Source organism: Microchirus variegatus (assembly GCF_963457635.1).
Source record: "Microchirus variegatus genome assembly, chromosome: 11".
In the NCBI taxonomy this organism is placed as follows: Eukaryota; Metazoa; Chordata; class Actinopteri; order Pleuronectiformes; family Soleidae; genus Microchirus; species Microchirus variegatus.
The window spans coordinates 14,424,608-14,449,646 of NC_139812.1; the positions used below are offsets into that span (position 1 = coordinate 14,424,608).

General features: G+C 41.9%; 1 protein-coding gene across 1 annotated transcript in view; it reads right to left on the reverse strand.

Annotated features, from left to right (window-relative positions):
* The window catches only part of ptk7b (protein tyrosine kinase 7b), a gene marked incomplete at both ends in the record, with an annotated part of 66,492 nt that extends 42,188 nt beyond the window's left edge, over positions 1-24,304 (reverse strand). The window contains one exon of the mRNA XM_083897936.1: positions 24,274-24,304. Within this exon, the coding sequence (XP_083754062.1) occupies positions 24,274-24,304 (31 nt within the window). The remainder of the gene's footprint in view (positions 1-24,273) is intronic.
* Between the last annotated feature and the right edge of the window lie 735 nt (positions 24,305-25,039).

The following is a 25,039-nucleotide window of genomic DNA, read 5'->3' on the forward strand; positions in this document are numbered from 1 at the left end:
GGTTGTGCAATCAGTTAATGCTACATATAACCAGACACAAGTGTAGAAACAAAGACAGCAGGGTGGACCAACATTTGTATTTTAGTGATGAATTTATATTTAAGCAAGGGGGATGTTTGTGTGTAACAATATGAATGGGGGGGGGGGTGACTTCAGGCAGCCAGACGATCCCTCATGCATCTCTGTGTCCACACAGCATCTTCCAACAGACGTGTCCATGGTAACCATGGCAAGACAGCAATCCTTCTGGGAGAAGGACCCCGCCCAGTGGTCAAAGGTCAATTGGGGTAATTTATTTTTTGCTGAGAGAAGTGATGATCCTATTAGGCTCACACAGCCACTTTTCAGTGTGCTTTTCCTTTAAAGGCATGGGAGTTAATGTTCACTCCCTAATGACCGACTCGTATGGCTGTTGTATTATTTTTATGTTAGCTTGACTTGTTAAACATGCTTAACAAAATGTGCCGTTTTACCCCAAAATCATCAAAGGCACCCATGTGTAATTTCTCTCTTTTTTTGTAACAATAGCACAATCTAACCTAAATGTAACATTTGGTGACCTGAATAAGCGGACAGTTGAGATAATGCCCGACTGCCTTTTCCGCAAAAGATAAATCTAAGGCAATATCCACTGTATGGATGTTAAGTGTTCACTGGCTCATCCAGACGCTCCTCCTCAAGGGTTAAAAGGCTGCAGCATCCGTGTAGGCCAACATAAATACACCAAGATGCCACATGAATCTTAATGGATGCATTTGACAAAGTGGCAGCACTAAAGTGACCTAAGCCCCCGGGGCAAGCAGCCACTAGCACACCAGCTCAGTGGGTGACCTGTCCTCATGGCTTATTAAACGCAAGCACTCAACGGCATGTTAAGAGAAATCAAAACAAGCACAAATATTTCTGTACACCCACCACCGCTGGCAGATCCAGGAGATACTATACACTTAATTCAGGCAAATGACATTTACTGAAGAGTTATTTAGATGCTATCAGTGGCTCAAGTCTTTGTGCTTAGGGGATTAGTGCCATCATGCCCAGTGCTGAAAGGCGTCTTTGTGGCTGCAGTCTTTAGCGGGATGGGAGAGCGACTCAGATGCCTGCGTGGAGGGTGTCAGTTATCAGGGATCCTGCCATGCTTTGCTAATCTCTGGCCCCGCTGAGTTCTTGAACCCCAGCCAGTGAGTCCTACGCCAGCCTCTAGAGTTCCCTCAAACCAGAGGGACAATGATAGGTATTCACAAGGAGAGCCACTGGACCGTCAACCTCCTCTCCTTGAGTGAGCAGCATAAGGGCAAGGGAAAGGCTGAGGCTGCATGACTAGAGGTCTACAAGCATCTCAGCACACACAAGCTCCAAACATGTACTGGATCAAAGGCATGGGCTGTGTGTGTGTTATTTTTCAATCCATCAGAAAAATTGAAGATTGGTTGAGGACACAATGACTTCAACAATACAAAAGCGTACAAGGAACTGAAACTTTATTTTTAACTTTGGCCATTTTTTCAGCTTTATTGATAGTTTTATTCATTATAAAGCTCTGATAGATTGCACCTATGACAAATAGTTCGATAAAGAATAAAGAAGATAAAGAATCAGTTATTTTCCCCATCTAAAGTTAACATGAAGGCTTCTAAGTTTCCATAGAAGTATGCTTGAACTGCAGGAGCAGAACTTTCAAGTTTCCACATTTACTCCACACACAGAAAAAAAATTTATCATTTGCAAATATCTTGCAGGCTCAACTGCTTAATGAAAATCTGGGTCAGGAAGAGAGCGCCATATGTTCCCCAACTCCCACCACTGTCTCACACTCCCAAACACTCATGCGTGTTACCTCTGATGTTTTACTTAAATGTAGATGAGTGGGGGTGGGAGGGGGCTTGTTATGCAATCCAGCTGAAATGTTCTTCTTGGGGTTTTGAGGAGTTTGGATAGGTGGAAGAGGGTGAAAAAGGTTGGTGCATAGATGGGGGAGTGAATAGCAAAGAGAGTAGAGAAAAGAAAGAGGGGGGGGGGGGGGGGGCTGTGGATTAGCGCAACCAAATGAAGAGATAATGTATTGAAATGATGAATTATTTGTGGCTGTCAGTTTCTCTTTCACAGTGTGGTGTTCAGGGTGTGGGGTGTCTGCCCCCGCTATTCTTTAGATCCCACCTCTTCCTCCACATGCCATGGCCCAGCACAGTTTGGCTACCCTCAGCCTCACATGGCCTCCTTTCCACTCCAGTGGGAAGCAGACATGCAGGGGACCATCATAAATGCTTGGCTGCAGAACTTCACAGGCCAGCGTCTCTTCTCCTCCTCCTCTTCCTACCATTGTTCCTTTAACCCCCCCAACACACACACCACATACAATCAGCTCACCTCTGGTTTGGCACTCATCATATACAGATTTCACAGATGTAAAGAGCCAGGCAGATTTGGGCTTGGTGGTTTGTTACAGTAAGTCCCTCAAAGCATATATATCCTCCTGCTCCAACCTCCTTCTCTGGTTTCAAAAAAAGCAATAAGAAGTCAGGCTGAAGATGCAACAACGGGGCTGTAAAGCCAGTTAAAGTTTGTGATAACTGCTGAGGTCAAACAAACCCATACAGTTGAAGGCCTAAGCAGACTTGGCTTAACACACTGAACACAAACCTGTCTCTAACACTGTACAAGAGCCAAGGACCTAACACAGTCAGGCAGTCAATGACAACAGGTCTGTGGTGTCCAACAAACCTGACACACAATTTCCTCTTTCTAGCGCAGCAGTGGAATAGAGTTGCTAACAGCTCAGTCCCATCACGATGCTCAGTGAACAACAAAAGTGTCTCTTTTCAAAGGAGATTTTCAGATGGAAGAAGCCAAGTTAATTGCCCTGATGACAATGGAAACCTCCCTGTAAGGCCCTCCTATTTCCTCTGGCAATTAGGGCCCACTTCCCCCCACCAGGTACTCGTGAAAGAGCTGGGGGGGATTGACACCGGGTTGTGGCATGAAGACCAGATTCCACCTGTCACCTACTAGCCCTCTGGAAAGTGTGTAGGAAACAATAGATTGTCTCCTGCATGCTGTTAACAAAAGGGAACAAAGTTGCCATATATCATTATTCTAGAGTAAACTGGTAATATTACCAAACTAAAGAAAACCCTCTTCCTGTTCATACCAGCACACATAGTACACCTAAGTTTTAATTGTTTGTATGTTCACCTGGACAGAAAATGCCATTTTCAAATGAAAATATACTTGTATGGATGTTGCATTAAAAATCATAGATACATTTATTTTTGTTTCTGAAAGAAACTTCTCACCGTCTTAAAAGGCAAGGTGTAAAACTACAATGAAGTAGAATGTGGATGTTTGCCATATGATACTGGCAAATTTATGGGATCTGACACATTTTCAGATGAATCAGAGTGGCTATAAACCAAGAGGATCATGTAGCTCTGCTTCTATGTCTCATTGTGAACAACAAACCACTATGAACAATAATTATATGGTGAGAACACTCTTAAACACACTACATTGGTAAGGGAGCAGCCATAGAGGATTCTCCCCAATGATTAAAGCAGAATGATTAGCTCAAATTACTTCCTGCTTCAAACACCATCTCCTGAAGGTTACACACCGAGAATGAACAATGTTTTGTTTTTCCAAGGATTTGGACTGAGGAGAGAATGGCGATGGGATTGAGGGGTTAAGTACGAAGGCAGGAGCATAACTGAGCACGATGTGCTCACAACGCACACCCGAACACAGGAATTATACACATACACACAAAGGGAAGAAGGAATTAGATAGTGACAAAAGCAACTATTAAAGGCTCATTTGTATGTACATCACAGCTTCTCTTTGTCTTGGAGTAAGATGTGTTGAAACGTGCCTCCATGTTCCTCAATGAGAGAGCAACAACCAAGCAAAACAAGGCCCCTTGAAAACCCCTTGAATGAGCTCTCCACAGTGGGTTTTTGCTAAAAATCCTTCTCTGTATTAGCATGGGCAAAAGCTTACCCAGAGTTGGATAGGCGACAAACACTTTGCACAGACAAAACACCACAAGAAATGATGTCTGGCAAGTGCCGTTGATTGAAACAGCTGCACCCTCCGAGCACAAGAATCCATGTGTAAAACTATTGCCAGTAAACCAATAAAATAAATCAGGATAGTTGTGATTACCTAACAGATCACACTCGTCAGTGAGGATTAGTCAATTGAGGGCAACAACACTGACGCTAAATTTAAATAATGAAAACATTACACTTGGATTTCCAAGAAAATGTATGCTCATATTGTTAGTATGAAAGCGACTCGTTAGCACGTGGAACACCAAGTTTTCCTCCCATCCATGAACTGAAAAAATATCCAATTATTTTAAGATGAAACTGCAAAATTGTTCTCCCCATTTCTCCAAAACATGTACCTTCATAAATTCACCATGGTTTTGTTTTTTGTGTACTGGTTTTATTTTTTTTTTAGTCCACCTTTGAGAAATTTGATTTAGTACAATTACAGTCAGACTTAGATGTCTTTTAAAAGTCCAGTATTAATTGGACTAACATAATACTTCTGGGTTTTTTTTCTGTCGCATACATTTGCAGATGGTGAATCATTTAACAATATGAAATGTCGAAACTGAATTCCCGTTGTAATCTCCCAGAATCCAATATTTGTCAGCTGAACCTTAACAAATATTAACAACATAAATAGAGACGATAAAGACAATGTACTTGTTGGGTGCAGCCATGCATGCAACAACAGTCTCATGTTTTCATGCATGAAATGTCATAATACAGTCATCCTGCACCACATCCTGCTTATATATTGTATCCAGCAAAAGCACAGGTGTGTCTCACTCTACTGTGGAGGTTGAGAACTCCAACTAACTCGCCGTTGGTCTCAGTGACTGATCAAAGCCTTAAGACTAATGGTTCAAACTGTGTATTCCTCTGACCTCATGGTTAATATTATCAAGTCCAGGAAGCCATACTCCCACTGGCAGAGATGGCCGACACACATTGTCTGAAATCTCGCACAACTCACCCAGCTCTCCCAGCTGGAACAGCCACAGGTTAAGTGCTTCATTCTGTCTGTATTTGGATGACGTGTAGGGGGGGTAAACATTTTAAGTGAAAAGAGCTACCTCAAGGTTTTTCGAGAAAACACATTAAAATGAAACGCACTGAATAGTTTGAGCTACACTCACCCTAACTGAGCCAAACAAATGCATTTGCAAAGAAAGAAGCTTTACAACGCAAATCTGAATGCATTCAGTACATCCAGGGCCAGAGTGAACTATTTTCTGAATGCTGATACACAGCTCACAGATGGGCTGCATCCAACAATTCTGCTTCTTTCTCTCGTGTGGGAGTGCATGTATGTTCTCACAAGTTTTTTTAAGAGGTGGAAGATACAGATGTTGCCACATCAGGGACTGTACCAGTGTGACAGGGTGATGTACTAAATTGAAACCCAGGGAAAAGGGACTCCAGATACACAAGCTTCTGCTGAATGCAAATCCTCACTTCAATTTACCACCCGACATAACAAACCACACTGGCGCACCCAACACAAAGAAAACTCAAAATTCTTATCATACCTTCGGACACCAGGGACAAAGTTCAGGAGAGGAAAAGCTAAAATGGACTAAAAGGAGATCCCAGGATACACAAGACTAGCATTCCCGTAAAAACACAATGAATAACAACAGTAATACAGTGAAGCCGACTGCAGTGGGATGTTAAGATTATATAATATTAGCTTCAAGTCATCTCCCCTGCCACTTTTCATAGAAAACATGGGCTTCAAACATTAGGTCTTCAGGGGGTGGAGGGTACATTACTGTATCTAGAATGAAGTATGAAGCTTTTGTAATCCTGGAATTTCCACTTTCCCATAAGATAAAGTGAAGATCTAAAAGAAAAAAAGAAATCTCTCCAGCCCTTTAATCTGTCTCTTCTGTCAAACAGTCAAGCTTATCTAAAGGGGACTTTTACTGGAAATGGCAGTGTTTCACAGACAAACGGAAAAGTCGTAAATTTTAGTGAAAACTGCTCATTTCAAGCTTAAAAGTTTCTTGATCTGTGACAGTGATTGATTAAACATGTTTGACTCGGGATTCGAAGCAGTACATCATCCCTTGAAATTTGAAATTGTCCATATTATGGCTTGGATTAAAGTTGGCTGCATATACACACTCCTACGGTGCCATAAAACCCAAATTAAATCAATTTAAGAGCTAAGCCCCTTAGCTCTGTAAATATACAATATACACGTTATATGAGTATATACAGAAGACAATTTGTGGTCCACTGCCTCTACTGCTTTCTTAAACACAATGTCCTTTTGGATTTTGCTACATCGTGACGGAATTTTACCGTTTCAAGCCAAGTGCACAAGCGATTGTCAACATTCAGTCTAGCTGAACATGTGCTGTGACTAATACACAGTGTGTGCTAAGCCCAGTGTCAAATCTTGTTGTGTCCCAAAGGGCCAGGAGACAGTGGTTCACGCTGAAACATATTCCTTGGAATATCCTTGACCAAAGCTATAATTGAATGGTAATTCCCTTTAACAGACAGCAACAGCAACTCAAATCTTTTTATCCCTTCATGTTACCTCGAGGCATCCCCCTGTAACATAAATCTGTCTTTCATTCTTCCCTCCACCCCTCTATCCCTGCCCTGTTAAAAGTCGGAGCCCCTGAGAAACTGGCAGTGGCTGCATCGAGGCAGCTCACATTTCAAGACAAAGCCTGATCCTCTGTCAGAAAGGAGACACTCTCCAAGCCAGGCCTGCCATTTATCACCGGGAACCTGTTTTTCTGCCTTCACTCTGTCTCACACCTCCACGCTGAAAGGCTGCCGGTTGTGTAGCTGCCTCTTTGACGGGGAGAGACGAACGGATTATCAGTTATGGAGCCCCGTCGGAGCGTTACTATTTCTGTGTGCGATCGCACAATGAGTAGATGCTTCCTAAATGATTCACGCTCTTTCCATTTTGCCATGAGAATGAGGTATTTTGTTGACAGTGTGGCCCAAATCTGTTACACTGTGTGAAGGTATGCAAGGTGATGTGGGCTTTTGTTTGAGTTTCACACAAACAGAAAGTGAGGGTCAAGCAGACGGCGATACGTAGTGTATTTTCTGCTCACACTTTCGCTGCATAGAACAAGAAACGCAGTGATAAAAACAGTGCAACACTACTGCCTTTGTCCTTAAAAAAAAAAAAACTGATGGCAGAAAAGACTGTTTAGAAAGAAAGTGACAATTTGTCAAGGTTTAAAATCTTGTTAAACAGACAAAATGGCTGCTGCTCGTTAAGACGGTGTTTCCTGTGTGAAATTGCACGGTGGGGATAATCAGATAATGAGCCTGTAAGGAGCAGATTTGCCTTGTTTAAAGGGGAGAGGTCGCGTTGTACAGAAGCCACAGTGTTTCAGAACCTGGGGTTAACTTGACCTTTGATCATAAAGCTTCCACTATGCCTGATGCTGCTTGACACCCAAGGTCAGGCTTACAACTACAGAGACTGTGGCTTATGAGGGTCAGCGTACTCATTTTCTAACACGCGGTAACAAAGAGCCACTGATCCCTGCAACTGAATTTCACGACGGCACACCCAGCGTAGCCATGAATCCATTAAAAATACCTTCCTGACAAGTCTGCCACTTTAAGCTTATACGAAACGTTTCAGAGTTCTGTAACTTAATATTCTGCTGGCTAAAGCAGCAACAATATTCTTTTACGAAGGCTCAGATATTCCCAGTAACACATTATGGGTAAACCTCGAAAAATCACTAGGCAAAAGCAAGCATTAAATGTAAAAAAAACTGCATGGACATGTATACAAGAATGTTTTTCTTTACTTTGCAGAGCTTTGGATTAACACCATTCTGGTAAAATATGGCCAAAAGAAACAACACTTCAGCTCAACTATGTCCAATTTGTAGATGTGTACAACCACCAGGTCAACACTATGTATGTTAAGCAAGTTATGAGATAATAGATAATAGCAATGTACCATTGTTTACAAAAGCTGAGAAGTGGTGAACAGTCAAAGATACTCTCATTGTCTCTAAAATGACAGTAATATTGTTCACTTGGACACAGGAGGAGTTATCTGCTACAGGCCTACGAGTCACATGTTAATTATTACTGAAGCATCTTCTCCAGATTTCCCTCAATCATCGTTTTTACAACACATTTATGGAGTTATCCTCTGTACTGTATCAAAGAACTCCACAGAGAGTCAAAGGGAAAAAAAGGCACAAAGGCTTCATTCAAAATCAAATCAAAAGCCTCACATTAAATTACTTTAAGCATCTTTGGGAACTGGTCTTCGTCATACTATTTTAGTTGATCCACAAAATGCTGAAAACAGGCCATTGTTTATGGCACACACTGAGTAGTCTGGCAACACTACATTTAACAAGATCTTAAATAAAACAGCATTTTTGCCAAATAAGAAGCATATGGTTTCAGATTCAATTACAGCCATTTTCGCCCGGGTTCCCATTTTACAAGAGCCACTTGTTTGCTGCACAACTTCTACAGGAATCATCTCCCCGCACGACTCATGGTGACCTCAGGAGCTAGCCACCTAAAAGCAGCCCCCATTCATAAAAAACAGACTTTAAAAAATGGACATCAGACAAACTGGCTTTTTTCCCCTTTTGTGGGCATAGAGTGGGTTCCAAAATGATTCGCCCATACTCTACAAATATTATCTACACTTGCATGGGTTTTACATGATTTATTTACATGTTCTCAAATAATTATTTACAGCTACAAAACATCAGTTATTGGCAAACATGAATTTCAAAAGTTCAAAACGATTCACCTGTGCCCATACTTAGAGGCAGGATTAACAAAAAATGTACACAGTTTCAGAAACATGAAAACCAATGTAAATGTCGGTGGTATTTTAATTATAAAACAGGCAAACAAACTCTTGAAGGGTGTCTTGTAAAAGAATTATAAGCGCAAATTTATGATCCCGTAACCACAACGCACTCGCGTAAAAAAGACTGTGGTGACTGAAGAAGGAGTCACGGCAAAACTGCACATCCTCACAGTGTAAAAAACGACAGACATTTGAAAGTGTGCTTGCACAAAGCCAGTTTGGATACTGATCGATCACATACATGTAGAGTCAGGGAATATCGCCCGATAAATTTCTGTATTGGATGCGTTATGAGATGAGAAGCCAATGGAGGTTCTGGACGGCAGGGTTGATGTGATCTCGAGAGCAGATGTGGATGAGCAGACAGGCACCAGAGTTATAGACATGTCGAGTTTACTGGGAACTTTGGACGATGGAGCCAAAGAGAACGCTTTTGATTTAGTCAAGTCTGGACGAGATGAAAGCTTGGATCTTAATTTAGTGTGGAATGAATCATAATGTAATTTATTGAATCAATAAATTGAATTGCGGAATCATAACTTACAACAGTATGGGACAGACGCTGGTTGTTTGACATTACCTGATCCATAAAGAAAATCAGATCAGGATCACAGGATCAAGTTGGTGAGTGCAAGGCCTGTGACAGAGTCTGGGTGACTAAAGTAGTCCAAGATGGCAATCCCTTTACTGAATAACAAAGTGGCTAAAGGAAACACAAACACATGCATTTCTCCATTTCTCCTGGAGACATCCGTGTGCAGTCCTGTGCTTAACAGAAAGTGCAAACCTTGAGCAAAGCATGTATAATCATCCCTGATCTGTGCACAGCTGGAATGAGTTGTTGCGTTGCATTACTTCTGTTGTAAATCTATTCAAAAACCTTTTGAAGTGCCTATTGTCGAAAACATAACTTGTCACAGAGCCATTTGTGGAAAATAAAGTGTATCAGAGGAAAATGAATCCTTGCTGTGACCCTGACCTTTAGCCATCGATTATACAGTACTTTTAAAGCTGAAGGGGTTCTGCTTGGGAACTCACACTTCCATCTGCAGTGGCTTGACAACCTGTGCCGCTTCTATTCCACATTAGGTCAATGCTTGTTAGAGTCCATCTGCACTGAAACCTGAGCAGGTCTTTGAGGGGACGACCTCAGCTTCTCTTTGACCCTCTAACCTCCCTGCCTCCCTCTTTTATGGTCTGATGTTCTCCAGCTGCCCAATTTACCAAAACTCTCCCGCCTGAAAATAAAGCCTTCATCTGGACATTTGTAGAAGCAGAGTTAACCACCGTCTGTTTTTTTGGGAGGAACTAACCCACCAACCATACAGCAGTGTTAATTACTTTGAAATACAATCTGCGGCCAAATCTGCTATTTTGGCTTTCCAATTACAACTTGATAAGGAAGCAGCTTGAGTCGAACTTGGATGTCTGACAATCAGGTGTTCAGATGTTAATTCAGGGTTACATTTTCTTCAAGTTCATTTGAATGTTTTTTTTTGTCATTTGTGCCTTCATTCTTTTTGAATATGAGGAAAAAATAATATTTAATTATGACAAACATTTACTGACATTCTATCAATAAACCAATTTGAAGCAATATTGCCTAGCCGGAGTTAAAATAATGTTTCGTCTAATTATGTCGGGACATCCGTCTCTCCTGAGTTTGAACTCACATTTAAAGCAATACTGTTTTCCAAGTTAAACTCCATTAGGTGTTTATACAGGCATGAAGTCTTGGCTTTATTACGCTGCCATTCTGGATTTATTCATCGTTAGCCAAATGTGGTCTCAGCAGACACACAAACACAGAATAAGTGCACTTGTTCTTCCATAAATAGTTATGCGATATATTCATATTTCCAAAGTAAACCAACCCGAACAAAAGCACAAAGTAGTGACTTCAGGAAAAACATTGACTTAAAAGAATCCCAAATGGCAACTTCAAAGTTAAAAATGACTTTAAATAATAACTAACGTCACTGTCAGTTTGTGAGTGTTTGCAGAGGAAAGCACGGGGCAAGGGGCCAAGAGCGCTGGGAGGATCCACTCTGTTGTATGGCTTTAATACACTCAGCATATTCTGTGAAGGTCTCACACCATTTCCTTGCACTGGGGAACTCATATTTAATGCCTTTTGAACAGCCTGGTTTTGGGAGAGTTACGTTGCCAGAAAAAAAAGATCAAACAAAGAAGGAGGGGTGGAGGAAAAGCTGCAGGAAATCCAACTCTTGCTGTTGTAAGAGATGAGAAACATTTGTGTGGTTGTCTCTAAGTAGAAGTGCTTGATTAATTCATGGGAAGCCTCTTTCCCAGGAGATGTTGTCTAGTTTAGCCCAGCTGAAGGAAAGTCTGAAGACATGCTTTTCTGTTGTAACTAACTAATAGAGGTGTAGTAATGTAACCACTCTTTTACAACTGTTGTGTCTACCTTTTAAATATAAGCAAATCAGTGCCAAATGAGTTCACACAATACTGACTGCGTGATGCCAATACTGTGTTTCTCAGATCACATGTCGCCCAGCAGCGACATTCCCACACTGCACTGCACGCAGGAAGTGATTCCTTTTATGCTGCGACAGATGCAGGCACCGAGACATCGCACTAGTGAAGTGAGACAGCTGCAAACAGGTTGAAGTAGAACTGGAAACACACAGCCCATTAAAAGTTTCAGAATTCTACAGCTAATCCCAGTCATTCAGCACTTTGATGGGAAGAATGCCCTATCTGGCTCTGCAGATGTATACACACAAATGCTCCCTCAGTCATGTTTCGTAAAACAGAGCCCTTTTTAAGAAACATCATACAGTAATGTTACATCATTCTCTTCACCAAGACCAAACAGTAGCACAATAATAACATTTGTAAAAGTTACACTCTGCGGCTTTAATGCTTAAGGGAAAAATAGTAGTAAAATTACTGAAGTGAGAGAATGCAGCAATTCTTTATTGGGGTTTAATATTGATCACTATAGACTGCAATATTTCTCATGGTCAATATCATACACAAAACTTCATCTGAATGAAAAGAAATCAGCGAGACATTTCACTGTGGCAAACACATGACATTTTTATATAAGGTGCTTGCTGTTGCCATTTCTTTTTTCCTCTACTAAAAGCATGGGACCATTAATATTGTCCAAAGAGCGTGATGAGAGAATATAAAAGCAGAGGGAGGAAGTGAGAGGTGCACCCAGGGCTCGAGTGTCATCTGACCTCATTTTCAGATGGACCTGGAAGGTTGTAGGGAAGGCAGAGGTGTACCTTTCACTGCAAGCCTTTCTTTTCTTTCCTCCAGAAATGACAGGACAGGAGGGCTCACACAAAGGCAGAGTAAGACGTCTGCCTGGAAACCATCTCCAGAGATGAAAGAGTGCCGGTGAAGTCATGGTGCAAAAACGCAATGAGCAGAAATAAAAGGCCCCATCTCTATGTAAGCATAGTTTTCCAGAAGACAGTGAGGGCATCGGCTTTGCTTTGCTGGACGGTTTCCTGCACGCAGGCAAGGATGACACACACCAGGTCAAATGAATCATTTCAGATACCAACAGATAAAGTATGTGCCCACAGGTGCATGAGCCACACATGTGTGCGACACACGAAAAAGCCTTTCCTGTGAGGCGTCAGTCTGCGTTTACCTTTCTTTCTTTTTTCTTTTTTTTTTTTAATGCCAGAGGCAGTGAATGACCCATGTGTTTAGCACCACAGGGCTGCCCCTCATCTGCACCACAGGAAGTCAACAGCCGGCAGCCTTCTGCAGCCGATGACTGCTGTCCAGACCCTTGGGGAGACCGCAGCCTTTGCCCTCCACGCACACATGCGGACTCACACAGTGCCGGGATCCCCAGCGACAGTTCAAGGTGAGGAAAGACGGGACTGTGACCATCTGTCTGGGTCCTAACCCGGACGAGGACACAAAGCAGTGTGGAAAGCTCCAGCCTGGAAGAGCGAGTACGTCGTTGTAGTAATCCTCATCTCTGACGTATCACCAGGAGGAAACAACCACAACAAAACATCTACTTCCTCTGCAAACTACGTCCTGTGAGCAGAGGACCATTGTCAATGGTCAGACACAACACTAGCATTTCTATCTGTTGTCACCTCCACAAGCAAGTACAGGAAACGCTGTCCTGTCCTCCCGAGTCAACACGGCTGTACACCTGCACAGAGCAGCTTATTGTGGTGGTGCTGTGTTATGTACTTTTATGTCCTCTGTGGGGATTGAACAATGTGGGGGGTTTTTTGAGGGCACATTCTTATATTGTTGACTGAGGTTGGTAATAGCTGATGCTGATAACAGTGTCTGGAATTAACGTTTCATTTTCCCAACAGACGACCCCAACCACAATAACAGATAAACATGCTTGCATTAATGTGCTGCTGTGAATGTGGCACAGTGTCATGTAATATGCTGCAACATGCAGCATCAATTCCTACTATTTTTAATGATCCTTTAAATCAACAAATTATTTTATTTAGCAATATTTTATCTGGAAAAAAAAACAATTTCAATGTCTGCAATGGTGAAATTAAATTGAAATTGCCCAAGTGGGAAATCACTTAGATTCTTTTTAGAGTTTTAGAAAAACACAGAGAAGCCTCATTCATCATACCAGCCTGCTAATCAACAGCTACAGTACAGGGTGGAAGGACAGAGGAAATAATAATGCAAGACAAACAGGAAGCACCTTCATCTAGCAGGAGTTACTGGACAAAACTGTGACCTCTGGTGACAAAAAGCCAGGGATTAAAAAAGGTTCAGAGGGGAGCGTTATGGTCAGAGGGCATGAGCCAGAGCTTTGATGCAGAGTAAAAAAAGCACACTCCTTCATATCAGTATAGATTTGACAGAGAAACAATTCATTTTGGATACACACAAATCATTTTGTCAGTCTATGATAGAAAATGACTCAATTACAACTACAGCTCCTTTCCCATTCAGAGTTTTGCTTCCCAAACACAGAGTAAAGAGCTACAGTTTCACTAAAACCTCTTCATGCACCAGACCTACTCAGTTATTCTATGCCCGCTGTGCCAATCCTCTGTCAGAGCACAGGAAAAAAAACACTGAAGTCTGGCTTAAAGCAGACTCAGAGGGAGCGTCATATGGAGGGCAGCAAAAAGGAGAATGGGGTTTAAAGGGATCCTATAGTTGGCACAGTTAATGAAAGTAGAACAAAAAATAAAAAGAAAGTGAGGAGGGTGAAACAGAGTGCGAGGAGAGCAGTAACAGAGAACGGGATTCAGATGAAGCTGGAGAGGCTGGTGAGATTGTTTAACAAAATTAAAACCACAGAAACAAACGACGTTGGCTGCGTAACGAGCTCCCCCCCCCCCGCCCCCCGTCTCTGCTGTGGTACGACTAATTCAGAACAATGCTGGACATGGTGTGCTAATGCTGCAATAGAGACGTATAATCATCTGACATGGCTGGGTAACAGACCTCAGGTCATCAGAGGTTTCACTGGGTGATTATGTAGCAAGTAAATTAATCTACCTGAACAAACGACTTCACTGTTGACAGGAGAAACAGCAGAAACACATAGGCGTTACTTACAAGACACAAAAATAGAAAAGATCGAAGAAAGACGCTTTCACATCAGTGTAAAAAAAAGTCAATGCATCTCAGCAGTTCTAAAATTTACATTTGTGTGTAAAGAGCAGCCACTGAGTTAATGAGAGCATGAATAACACACTTGTCTCATAAAAATAGCTGCTGGAGTGCACATTTAAGTTGTTTACCCATTTTGTTATTTATCTTTTCATTAAAGAGGCATTTTAATCTGCAGTTTATCACAAAGCACCTCATTGAAAGAAATTGTAACACACACTTCATGTTGCATGGCACAAAATTAAAGAGGCCAGTGAAAGGATGACGACTATAGCTGAAAAAAGAACAAATGCAAATAGAGGAGAATAGCCAACTTAAACCCCAAGAAACGGTTAGAAAAACACACAAAAAAACACCAAGGCAGAGACCTGGTTAAGGTAAGGATAAGCTTTTCCACTCAAAGAGTTTTGAATGAGTGTAAATCAGTCATTCCCCCAAAACTGGGTCAGTCAGGAAATTGTTTTTGGGCCGCCAAATAAATTTGTTGAAATTTTTCCAGCCATTTACTGAAGATTTATATCTGCAGTATTCAAATGAATGCAATGTTCTAAAGAAATACAGATATAATCTGACCTTGTCCCAATTTACTGTAAATCTAATGGTTTGTTTTGTGTCTCAGTGGTTATGCATTGCTTCTTATTCTACGAGTATGAGTGATGATCTTGTGTACTATTTGTGTGTCTACCCCAGTAAGAGTAGCTACTGTAGCTGGGATCTGAATAAATCAGTCAATCGAGCTTTAAAAAGCAGATACCCACAAAGAAAGTTGGGGAAACACTGGCGTAGATGATGTAGCCAGTGGTGTTTTTATTCACAGACTGTGACACCGTTATGCTCATACAGACTCGGTAAAAAAGCCGGCTCGTTGTTGGAAGAAGAAGGAAATCTGCCAATGAATATGTCCAAAACCCATTCTGTATGTTCCTCCATTCACCTCTTTCTTAAAGGAACAAAAATATTGCCGTGAAGGGAGACGTTTCTTTTGTGAGACGAGTTGAAAGGATACAGTCAGGGCTCCTCCAGCCCGGGAGAACACGAGTAGCACTGTGGCACTTGGTTCGCATCCAAAATGTATGAGCGTGGATTCAAAGAAGCCGTAAAGCTCAGAAAACATTCACAGACCCTCCACGCCAAGATAAAGTCACCGGCTTCAGTCATGCATTATTCTGCTTCCATCACACACATACGTGCACACACACAGTAAATCCCAGCTGTACAGGTTTGGTCAGGTACCAGGACCAGGAGGTTAACACTGCACATGCTACCATGGAGACAGATCTGGCCCTCCTGTGGCCTTTCAGCTCTGCAACAACCCACAAAGGGAAAGGGGGAAAAAAACAGCCTGACGAGAAGCACTGCCATACCAAACAAGGAGTAAGTTGATGCAGTAAATCAGCATAGATAAGAAAGAGAACATTTAAACTACTCAACGAATATATATTCTTAACAAACGACAACTGGGCCCAGTGCAGGGTCACTTGTAGCCAGCCGACTCCATTCATTTGCAGATCAAACAAGAGTTGAAGGCCCTTCCCATTAAACACCAGTGGTCTTTTCAGCCTGTTTAAAGCTGTCTGTGGCGGTGGGAGGAGCTACGCGCTGATAGAGGGCTGCCTGATGTCACTCTGCCTGTGGCCCATTGCCATGATGAGTTCATTCTGCCTCGGGACACAAAGAGTTAATGGCTGTTGGGATTATGCAACGGCATGCCAGACGCCTTTCTCCTTCTCCTGCCCTCCTTTACTCCCTCACTGCCTTCAAAATGGGCCGCCGCCAAAACCAGGCATTCCTGCATGTTTCGCATTTGAATGCAGATGCAGCGTCGCACACGCACATGCGGCAGTAACGGAAGAAATAGAGAGGGGGGGATTTTGTTTTGCTCTGAAGGCGAGTTTGCCAGGGCCTCACACCTGCCCTGCAGGGGGAAAGATGTCATAAGGATTTATAAGTGTCGGAGTGGGTGATACACTGTGTAACACTAGTAAAAACATCTGTATTCATCACTTTAAAAGCGAACATGAAACCATAGGTTATCACTTATAGCTGATAAGTGATCCAGCCTACGGTAGATTAGACAGGGTTATGGTTGAAGCCAACAAATGTCAGCGGCTACATCTGATAAAAGAGCAAAGGGAAGTTCTTATCTATTAATTAGATTGTAAATCATGACTGACTAGATTATAATTTACATCTACAATTTATTTATTAGCTTACAACCTCCATTTTGTCTGGTAATCATAAAACAGCACGACTCCTTACTACTGAATACTCACTCCAGTCTTACTTAATGTACACCTATTATGACATATTTCCATCTCCACAAAAATTGTGGCGCCAGTGATAGGTTTTATTGTCCACACATATATTATGTACTGTATATTAGTATTCCCCACAATGTAAAATGATATATCTTTGTGATTTTCTTTACTGCTGCTTTGTCTGACCATCAGTTCATAACCCAAAGGCCTTCAGTTTATGGGGTTGAATAACCGTCAAGTACCGGGTTCATTTGAGAAATAGGAGCCTCGATCTGTTTCTGACATTTTAGCTTAAAAATAATAAAGTTGTGCAAGACATCTCAGATGTCAGTTAAAGTTTTCAGCACCATATTTATTCAACTTTACAGATTTTTGCTCACAGAAACTTAATAAAAGCTGCTATGGGTAGCATTAACTACCCATAGCAGTTTTTCCATCGAAAAGTGTATTTGAGAAAGTTTATGGGTGACTCCTTTCATACATTTAACACCAATTTATTTTCATTTAAAAAGTACAAGTACACTGGAATGTAGACACAGTGTGCATCATCATTGATCAACTATCTGCTGCCCTGCTTTCTAAAGATTGGCATCAGCCAGAGAGAAGCTCATATTGATCGATATCAACACTGCATGTTGGGTGAGAGAAGATACTAATTTAAATAAGGATTCTTAGTGTTGTGCTCTGATAAATTCCAATGCTCTTCTGGAATAGAATCTCACTGAAGAAAGGCAGCAAATTATTGGAAAAGCCACTGCACCAAAAAGAGAACTTTTACGAGGGCAACACAACAAAGTTAGCAGTACAGTGGGTTGGGGCAGAGGCAAACCACCACCACCACCACCACCACCAATCCACCCCCCTCAGTCCAGACGGGAGACAGATCTGTGCAGGCAAGCACTGACTCAATAAACAACAGAGATCCCTCCAGGCGGGACTGGCAACCACGAGGGGCAACAGACCAACCACGACAGGAAAGAAGGAGAAGAGAGAGACAGGGATCTACAAGGGCTGACTTCAATCACAACCACAGGGTCCAACAGCAGAGCCAGCACAGCCACAAACACATGAGCCAATACGCATGCACTGCGTCTCACACACATATGCACAGCAGCTCCAGTACATGGGTCATTAGGTGCAGAAATCATCATTTAAAGTGAGTTGCCGATTCTCACAGTCCTTTGTTTATTTGGCTGCACATGAAGCCAACGGGAGACCACAGAGAAAAGCTGTTATTATGAACTGTGGTTAGTCTTTGGTCCGACCAAAGAACGCTGGGGAAATTCAGCTTTCCTTCACAAATCAGCAGGTATTTTTGGACATTCACAAACCAAATTATTTAATGTCAGAGCCTGTAAGAGTATTACTGCTGCCAACAGATCATGTTTTCATTAATCCCTCCTCCCGGGTACAGGGAGGCAACCATTGATCCATACCTTCAAACGGTTCTGAATAAACTTGTTTTAGACAGGAACTAAAAATCAAAGAAGCATTCCTTCTCATTACTCTAGCATGTTATTTCAGTATAAATTAGAAAAACACTATTTTTAATTATTTAAAATTCACTCCTACTTGTCACGTGGACTCAGTTGAACATGGTACCAGACGAGAACATTTGTTATTTCACTTCAGGCTCCTCTGAGTGGATCGTTTCTTCTCGACTTCTACAAAGGCCTTTAAAAATGTCAGACCTGGATCATTTTTAAGGTCATGGGCTGGATCATTACAGATGACAAGGACCCAAAATCTGAGATGCTCGACGGCCATGATTGTAATTTCTGAGAGAGTGCAAGAAGATCCTCCCCTGGGAGAAGAGACCTCTATAATGGAGCGAGTGCAAAAAGGCACATACCAACTGGCTGAGAAAGATGACTCCCAAGCTCAAAAGGCTTCACCTAAACCTGAGTAAACATTGTCTGATAAATGATCAGAAACAAGAGCCATGGGAGACCTTGAGAAACCCTCCCCCAGCCTCACAGCTTGTGCTGCTAGTCAAACTTTCTGATGAGAACAAACACAGTGAGAACCAGATCTTATTGTATAACTCAATTTATCAGCCCCTTTCCTGCCTAGCGCTTTGTTTTGTTGTCACGGTCGACTCTTTGTGCACAGCTAGTGTTCGCAATCTGCCCCGGCAAATTATAATAACGACCAACATCTCAGCCTCATGTAACAGCAACGCTCTCAAATGTACTGGAAGTCATAAGCCTGAACTACAATATTGCAAAGCCTGAGACGATGCTGTTCAAGTCAAGGATATTCTCCAGAATTATTATCTTTTTAAAAATGTAAATCAGAAAAGTAGAAGTGCACAGATAAAGCTATAAAAACTGTAGCAACATCCTATACAGTGACAGGATGTAAATAGGACTTTGTATAGAAGCATTTAAATATCAGATTGATGAGTAAATCATGAGAAAATGAGAATTTGTGGTATAATTCTCAGGTAGCATATCACATTAGTATTGCCAGTCAATAATAATATATGCAAGAGACTATCTATTAAGGTCATAAAAGTCCATAATATTTAACAACATCCCTTTGTGTTTGAGCAAATTGTGATGGACGGACATTAATTGTTGATGTTATTGTTTTATAGACCAAACTTGATTGATTACTGGAGAAAATGAAAGAATACAATTGTGGTACAGTAGTAGTAAAACTACAAATGATTACCTCAGCAACAATTCTGTATCACAGCTTAAAGTGGGATGTCACAGAGCTGCAGTAACAGCGAGAACAGATATTAAACTCTGCAGCACTGTGGGGAAATAAGATGGTTGTTCATCTCTATCTCTATATGTTTGCTCTGTAGCCATCTCTGCCTTTCACGCCATGTCAGCTGGGATTGGCAACAGCTTCCCACGACCCTCATGTGCAAGATAAAGCGGTAGACGATGACGGATGAATCGTGTAAAGAAAAGTGTCTCGTCTTGACATATGATAAAACTATATTCTGGGTGTTATTAAACATAATCACAGTGGTTTGCTGCCTAAACAGATGTGCATGAAAGAAACCAATCTCAAGCTGTTCGGATTTAATACCAACAGTGCGTTTTTCATTTCAGTGATTATGGCACAGCAAAGACAGGAACTTAAAACACTGCATGGACCTATAGCAGAAAACCTACACCATACACTATAGCCCTTTATTCTTCATTCTTTTATCTACTCTGAATCTGAAACTTGAGGGAACCAAGGCTGTCGTTTCAGCCCAACAGCCTGCGGGCACAACAGAGTTAATAATAGCCGAGCTTATGGATTTTTAAATAAAGCAGCAGCAGGTGAACATTTTGACAAAACACGCAGAAAAAGAAAAGCTCAGAAGGAATCAGTGAAGAGCTGAGCTCCAGACTCCTGAGCTGATATAGAACAAACACAACAGATACGCTTTCAGGGCTAACTAAAAATTAAGCTGTTGAAAGAATACTTCACAAAATACACATGCTGAGTCCACATTTGTGTACTTCTGGGTATAATTCTGATCATTTAAATGCAAATGTGTTGCACATTTTCAATGATTTCCATTGTGGTTTTCTGCCCCTGCAGTTTAGTTAGTGGGATGTAGAAGAAAGAGAGAAGAAAGTCAGAGGCATTTCATCAAGAAATTTGACTACACACTGCTAAATCATCATGAATGAACAGGATTATTGTTTTTTGTTTTCTTTTTAAGGGAAACCAAATTATTCATGTAGTGAGAGTCCAGAAATTCAGATCTTCTCCAGCTGCACCATAAGGGAGCAGCAAGATCAAAGATTAGGTTTCGGGAAGAGAAAAGCATGCGTGGAACATCCATCTCAGCTCCTCTGCAACAAAACCAGTGTCATTTTTCAACAGAAGGAAAGGGTAAAAAAATGGGTGGATGCAATAGGTGGGCGAATGAGAGAGATGCTGCATTAAATCATAGACATTAGCTCCATAAGTGGCCTTCATCTGCTTCATAGCACCATGTGGGCACGCTCCAAATAGAAAGAGATCCAAGACAGAAAAGCCAAGAGTGGATGAGAGACGCAGTGTGATTACTGTAAAGCTAAATATAAAAGTGGGAAAAAAGGTAAATATTTGACCACCGCATCCAGATGAGACAACCAGAAACATGGCGGAGAGCTTCACGTGGGTATGAAGCCACAGTGGGAACAGAGTCCCACTCGCTGTCATTTCTGGCTCCTGCAGAGCTTTCACATGTTCAGCCAGCCCCCCTTTTTAAAAATAGGACATTTTGAAAACACAAGGCCTCAATAGAGAGGACAGTACCTGGCTGGCCTTGATTCGAGCATCTTGTAAGCACAAAAACCCCACAGCAGCCTCCGTCTCCCCTGCTGCCAGCACACACAGGACACATTCATCCCCTAAGTGGGCACCATGAGGAGATTGGAGGTGGAGCCGACACACTTGAACTTAAAGGAATTTTTCAGCCACTTTGACTGTCATGGCTGTGTTGAAGGCACGGGCGAACACAGTCCGTCCCTCCCTGCGCTTCAGTCTCCACGTGGAGATCAGATAAAAGTGACTGAGTTTTGACATGATGAGCGGTGAGTTAATGAGTATGATCTTTGGCAGGATAAGAGCATTCCTTGAAGAAAACTGGGAGTGTTATGTCCCTGGCTTTCTCCACACTCTGCAGCTGAGGTTATGAACTTTTAAGGGGTTCTGATATTGTGGGAGGGCGTTGCGTCACGTCAATTCATCTTTTTTTTGTTTTGTTCTCGCGTTTCTCCTTTGAGCAACATTCAGCGAGGGAAAAACACAAGCACTGCTCTCCGTCCACGCATATGAATGGCACTCATAAAAGGCGCCACAAAGCAGGGGCTCGGAGAGGCAAACAGAGTTATGAATATGATAATCAGGAATGGCGTATCCAGTGTGTTGAGTGAAGATAGAAGTATCCCCTCGGGAATACATAATGACATGGCAAGGCTGTCTTCACAGTGATGGATGGAAAGCTGCTATCACGCTGCTCCACACAAGACATTTAAAGACACCATAAACAGATGGAACATGCAAGGTGTTGATATATCGACGGGGCTGGACAATTTAACGTTTTCAAATCAAACTTCCCCATTTGAAACAATGCGATAATCAGACAGCAAAGCCTACAATTAAACTCTCATATTCCTGATAGTTCCATTTTGTAGAGAAGTGTAAATTACACACATTGGACATAATTCATATCTTCATGTTTTCAAACTTGTATTGGCAGAGAGAGAGACAGTGGTTCATGTTTTGATGATGTTGTGTGATGACATATCAAATAGCATATCAAATTGAAGCTGCAAGAAAACTACGAGTGGATATTTTCTTGCAAAAAAAAGATTAATCTAAACCTTTTCATCAATATGAGGAATAAACAGGTCGCAAAAAGATCGATGCGTATCACAAAGTTTACAGTTTTTGTAAACGTTTTAACATTTTTAATTGAGGTGTTCACTCTGACAATGAACCCTTAGTGATCGCATGGCACGGATCTGTGCTGCAGGCGCACCCATGGTAAACTGCCGTGGGAATAATACACATCTTCTAATATGGACATCCTGGGGGGGGTGTTTATAGGTCACACCTTCAGGCTTTAAAAATGTGTCTTCTTATGTGTTGTTGAGTCAAAGTTGTGATTAATTTCATACTGCAAAATTTAGCAGTGATTTTAAGTGTCAATAATTGCTCAGAAGTCACAAAATAGACTACTAATAGTCACAAATCCGATCCGATTTTAAACATTCTGAGTACTTTTTTCTCAGGTGATCTAAGGGATAAATAACTGTGATGTTGGAATGGAAATAATCATTGTTAGGGCTGAACAACTGGTGGTGTTCACATCAAAATTGCAACGAAACTAGCAAATCACAAAGGCTGCACTTCAACTGTACTACGTTTCGCACTAATAACAATGCTGAAATACATGAATTAAACATTTATATATATATATATATATATATATATATATATATATATGTATATGTATATATATATATATATATATATATATATATATATATATATATATATATATATAGTATGTGATGATGCATCATCTTTGTTTTAAACGTATAACAAAGTAAATATCCAACTATAGCTTGCAACCCAAACCACAATCACAGTATGTCAGAAAAAACTGCAAATAGATATTTCACCAAAATCAATCAGTAATAGTCTGCATCCATGTTAGCAGCAAACCCAGACCACAAGGACAGAACACAGTATGTTTATAACAGGGGTCTCAAACTCAAATGACCTGGGGGCCAATGTGCATCTATTGTGGTCAAGAAGGGGCCCGGCATAGAGAACAACAAGTGGGAGAGAGAAAAAAAACAACTGTTCACAATATTGCATCATATCACATCACACATATACTTAATCATACTGTTTATGATGCAAAATTAATGGATTAATATCAAAATAGACATTTATTTTTAAATTACTTCAATAATAGTGTGGACAACTGTAAATAAAATTTGTACGAGGAGCCGTTTTGGACACTGCCATTCGTGGCTCGGGCCCTAACAAGTGTATCTATAAATGTAATTGAATGTTGTATATTATACATTTAATAATGGGATAATTATGACCAAATGTCTTATTATTACTGTTATAAAAAAACATTGCTAGCAAACATACATTATATTCTATCACCTCGCTGGCAGCTGTGCCTCAGCTACACACGCTGAGGTCGTGGGCCATGTTTTCATTATAACATGATATTAAGTGGGCTGGAGGGGCCGCATGTAATCGGTTGTGGGGCCACATGTGGGCCCCGGGCCGCCAGTTTGAGACCCCTGGTTTATAAGTCTAAGTACAACAACATTCTCACACATCTTCCTAACATTACACAGACCGAATAGTTTGCATTAGTACTTTAGCTTTATGAACTTTTTTGAGACATTTCATTGGGTTGAATGAAATAACAAATCTGCCATTTTGAGCAGAGAAGCCATGTAACCATGAAGTTGTTGTTTTTCCCCCAAACAAACTGCAGTTAATGGGGGGAGGGGAAGGGGGTAGAGGGAGGGTCTCCCCCACCACCACCACCACCACCTCCCACTTCCCCCACTGACCCCTGAAACAAGATGTACTTTAAATTCCTTCAGTGTTAACTCCATGTGTAAGTGTAACTGCGAGGCAATGAATGAGAACAATGAATGAGCTGTAGACGCCAGTGTGTTTCTGTGGCTGCTCTCACCGCGCAGGCAATTACACAAAGTCCCTTCACAAAAACACTGTTTCCACAACTTTTGAAGCAGAAAACTCACTTTTAAAGGATAACAAACGCCTTTAGACTTTGTTTCATTGCCCTTTCTCTAATACTCCGTGTTGTTTAGAATATAGCGGAGGTGGACCAGACCTTTTTCGGCTATTTTTCAGTCCAGTCTGTGAGCGAATGCTTTAGAAAAGCATGGAGGGGGTCAATGTCGGGTTCCGTTATCAATGACCGACTGTTTAGATTGTTTAACCGCGTCAAGGAAACGTACATAAACATGGCTGTGTGTATGTGTGTGAGAGAGAGAAACATATACAGTAGTTTATCACCGACCTTGGAGGCAGAAAATACCGACAGCGTACATGGTTTCCATCGGTGGTTTTCTCCTGTTGAACGCAGCGGGGTTCCTTCTCCTCCGCCGGAGCTCGCTCTCTCCTGGTGGAGGATCCATGAGCGTCCTGCTGCTGCTCCTGTGGCGGCTCCTCGCTGCTGTTCTCCGGCGAGAACAGTTGCACGAAAGCTGGTGGTTACTATAGCGAAGCAAAGAAGTCCGTGCGTCACCGTCCGTTCACAGGTAAACTATCGGCGTAACCGGCACAGGAACACCCCCCCTCCCCGGGGAATGAGAGCCAGGCAGCGGGCGGTCAGCAGCTCAACACCTGGTTGTTTCAGCGACTGAACCGACAACATGTGCAGACAGACGCGTCGGTTTACAGGCCAACATACACACCGACGTGTGTGTGTGTGTGGTACCGAGTCCCGGTTGAAAGAAAGAAGCGCAGTCGAAAGTTTGAGGCGAAGTTTAAACTTCCATGTGTCTCGCGGGACGGACGTAAGATGGGAATTTGTTTCCACAAGAGGTTCGCGACACGCCGGTGTGTTAGTTGCCGCCGTGTGTCTGCGTCCAGAGCCGCCGAGCACCGCAACACTTTCGTCCACAACCGCAGGGAGTTTGTCTCTCGCTCTCTCCCTCTTTCTCCCTCTTTCTCCCTCCGCGGTGTTTCCAAGTTCGTTTCCTCCCACTCTCCACTGTGTGAGTTTTTTTTTACACCAGCGTCAACAGCAGCAACATGAAACACGCCATTTCCTGTGAGGTCCT